The sequence below is a fragment of the Cystoisospora suis genome (genome assembly GCF_002600585.1).
Source record: "Cystoisospora suis strain Wien I chromosome Unknown contig_10699, whole genome shotgun sequence".
Classification (NCBI taxonomy): Eukaryota; Apicomplexa; class Conoidasida; order Eucoccidiorida; family Sarcocystidae; genus Cystoisospora; species Cystoisospora suis.
In genome coordinates, this window is record NW_027163471.1 from 1 (window position 1) to 3310 (window position 3310).

Genomic DNA, 3310 nt, shown 5'->3' on the forward strand with positions numbered 1-3310 from the left:
GGGTGGGGGGGGAGGAATGACAACATGAGGGGGAGCACTGTGCTTTCGATCTTCAGCACCTGGATGACTACTGTCGCCCGAGTGACTTGAATCATGAGGAAGATGAAGATGGCCAGAATGAAGAGGTGGATGACGAAGACGAGGTGTATAGCTATTTGTATGGTTGCTGTTGTTGTTATGATGATGATGATCGTATGATGAAAAGGATGAGACATAGGAATGACGTCGCTGTGGATGACCTGTTTCTATTCTTTCCTCTCCAGTTTCTTTGACTAGAGTACTGCTAGAGAAACGATGATCACGCGGACGACATAAAAGACGTCCTCCCCCCCCTCCTTCCTCAAGGCTACCACCACCTCTACCATACGTTAGGGGTGAGGGAGAGCTAAATCGATATCCATTGCCAGCACTACATACAGGGGGGACACAATTGTGAGATGAGGATGATGATCGACTACTTAGAGAAGAAGAAAAAGATGAATAAGCAGATGTAAAAGATTCTTCTCCGTCTTCTCCTCCTCCTCCACCTGTGACTCCACTGTCTCCTCTCTTACAAACAAGCCGACGATCAGCCTTCAAGCCCCTGTCTTCTTCATCTCTATGGTCATCGGGAAACATGAAAGGATTCTTCCTCTTTCGATCATCTTCGTCGTCCGCTTCAAAATCACCACCACGCGGGGAAGGGGGAGATGCTGTTTCTATCAATCCCCCCCGAGGGCTAGACGGTTGAGAATAGGTTATCAGTTGAGAGATTGGGGGCTCTCGTGTCATGTTGGGACTTCCTCCCGTCTGTACACCTGACTGAAGATCTGCTAGATAACTACGCCCCCTTGTTGAGGCAAGACAAGTTCCATCGACGCTCTTCCTTAGAGAGGAGGAAGACAAAGAAGAAGAAGAAGATTCCCTTGGCAGGCCCGATGACCGCTTCTGGGTAGAAAGGTTTGGCTCAAGACTTGCCTCTACGAAGGAAGAAGACCTAGATTCATGAAGTGACGGAGAAAGAGAAGAGGCGCAGCTGAGTGATTTCTCTGCACCTTCCCCGAGAGGATGATAGTTCATCTTGCTTGCTGTCTCCTCCTTCAGATTCTGTCGTCCTTCTTGGCAGCCTGTCTCCCCTGACAGTTGTGAGGAGACAAGGGGATAATCATGGTAACGATCTCTCTCTTCGCGAAAGCTAAACTTCTCTTTCTCTTTTTCTTTCCTCACAAGACCTTCTCCTCCCTGCTTATGAGAATGCTGGACATACGAAGAAGACGACGGGAAAATGGGTCTCCCCCTTCCTTCTTCTTCTTCTTCGTGTTGTTCCTCGCTTCTCTCACCTTTTCCTCTGCTGATTCGCGATGAGGATGAGGATACTAAGGACTTGCCTTCACCTCCTCTTCCTTCTCCTCGCTCTCCCTGTCTTTTCACATCTTCTCTCCTTGGAGGCGTCTTATTGATGCCTTCTTCTTCTTTCATTCTCTTCTGAATGAAAAGGGGGTCCTCCCCCTCATGACCCCTTTTTTCTTCACCTTGTCTTGTAGAGATCTCGACCGACGTCTTCTTCGTAAGACAAGACTCTTCCTTTAAAACAGCTCCTTCTCCTCTTCTTCTTCCTTCGCCTCTTCTTGTCTCTTCCGTGACCATTCCCCGACTGCTGCAATCTTCAAGGCTTTTCATCCTTCCCTGGTCTTTGTAGAAACATTCTCCGCTACTTGAATGGCGGACTCCTCTCTCGGTGTCTGGTAAGCTCGACATAGATGAACTTCTTCGTGTTTCACCTAGCTCTTTCGCACGAAGACTACCAGAAGCCGAAGAGAAAAGCGCATCCCCTTCTCCTGCTGCTATCACCCCCTGTCGTTCTCGTTGCGATACAACAACATGTGGTGGCGAAGAAGACTTACTCTTCATCCCTGCAAGTACAGACAAGTACGATGACAATGATGATGGTGTCTGCTTGTCTCGATCTCGATAGACACCGTCTTCTTCCTCCTGTCCTTCCTTCTCGTTCAATCCTCTAGCCGGTTGAGACGATGAAGAAGGAACCTGAGATTTCTTTGAAGATGTCTGAAGAGAAGGTAAAGTCAAAGGCGTTTTTGACGCAGAAGATGAGGAGGAGAATGCAAGGCCTTCTCCCCCTACAGCCACGCAATCGTCGTCGACTCGCTGGTGCTTATCTTCTTCTGCTGTCGCTGCTGCCATAGATAGTACGCATGAGACACCCGAATCTCTATCCTTCTCAACTCCTTTCTTCTCTCTCTGATGACCTCGCTGCTCATTCGAGAGATGATGAGGGCGAAGATCATCCGATTGCTCATCCCCTCTTGCTCCATTCTTATTCCTGTTCAAAGGCCATTCACTCCCACGGCTGCTACTACCACTATGACTACCTCCTGCTAAGAAGTTTCCTCTTGATCCTCCTCCCCCTGATCTTTCGGTATCTCCTCCGCGCCCTGACGTCATCTCTTCCGTCTCTGAAATCGCACTGAAAGATAAGCCAGAGGGCATTCCTTTTCCTTCTCTTCCTTCTTCTCTCCCTCCTCCAAAGCTGCACCGACGGGGTTGCGAAGATGTTTTCTGACAAGGTGAAGACTGAGCTGACGTACAACTACTGTGACTCTTTTGAAGCTGCTGCTGAGATGGCGAAGAAGAAGACTTCGTAACCGCCGTCTTCTTTGCATAACTGAGATCTGGAAAAGCCGCAGATGAACTTAGAGACGATCCTTGGACACCTACCCCTGAAAACCACTGATGCTGAGGACGTGTACTGAGCGAGGGCGAAGATGAAGAAGAAGAAGTCGTCATGTTGATCCCTCCTCCTGATGCTGAAGCTAATCCCCCTGGATTTACTCCTCCACCTTGAGGAGTCGTTCCTCCTCCTCCTCCCCTCTTCCCACCTCCTCCTTTTCCTATAGCCACAGAAGCCCAAGAACGGTCTGTGTGACAGCTGGTACTTGGCCCTGCTGGTGTGGTGGTCGGCTGAGTTGAAAGTAGTTTCATAGAGGAGCTAGGAGGGTGTGGGGCCATTCTCGTACTATTGTTAGAACTGGGGGGAGGAGAAGGGGTCGCCGTCGAGATTGCTGTTGTAGGGAGATCAGAGGAGATCCCGTCAGATGAAGAAATTGTTGATGTATTGCGACCTGATTGATCTTCTTCTTCTCCTTGTGGATGGGTGGAGTGACGATCATGGCCTATCCAGGCATCTTGTCCGAGTTGACGAGTCTTCTTCCCTCCTCTAGATTCTTCCTCTTCACTATACGTTTCCTGCGAGAAAGGCAGAGGGGGCGGTGACGCTGCCCTTCCGCCCCCTGCTCCTCCTCCTCCTCCTCTT

The 3310-nt window shown here is 49.7% G+C and overlaps 1 protein-coding gene across 1 annotated transcript in view; it reads right to left on the reverse strand.

The window, feature by feature from the left end:
- Nucleotides 1–24: 24 nt before the first annotated feature.
- The window catches only part of CSUI_011299 (uncharacterized protein), a gene marked incomplete at its 3' end in the record, with an annotated part of 3754 nt that continues 468 nt past the window's right edge, over nucleotides 25–3310 (reverse strand). Inside the window, exon 2 of the mRNA XM_068071399.1 lies at nucleotides 25–3243. Coding sequence (XP_067916625.1) covers nucleotides 25–3243 — 3219 coding nt within the window. The remainder of the gene's footprint in view (nucleotides 3244–3310) is intronic.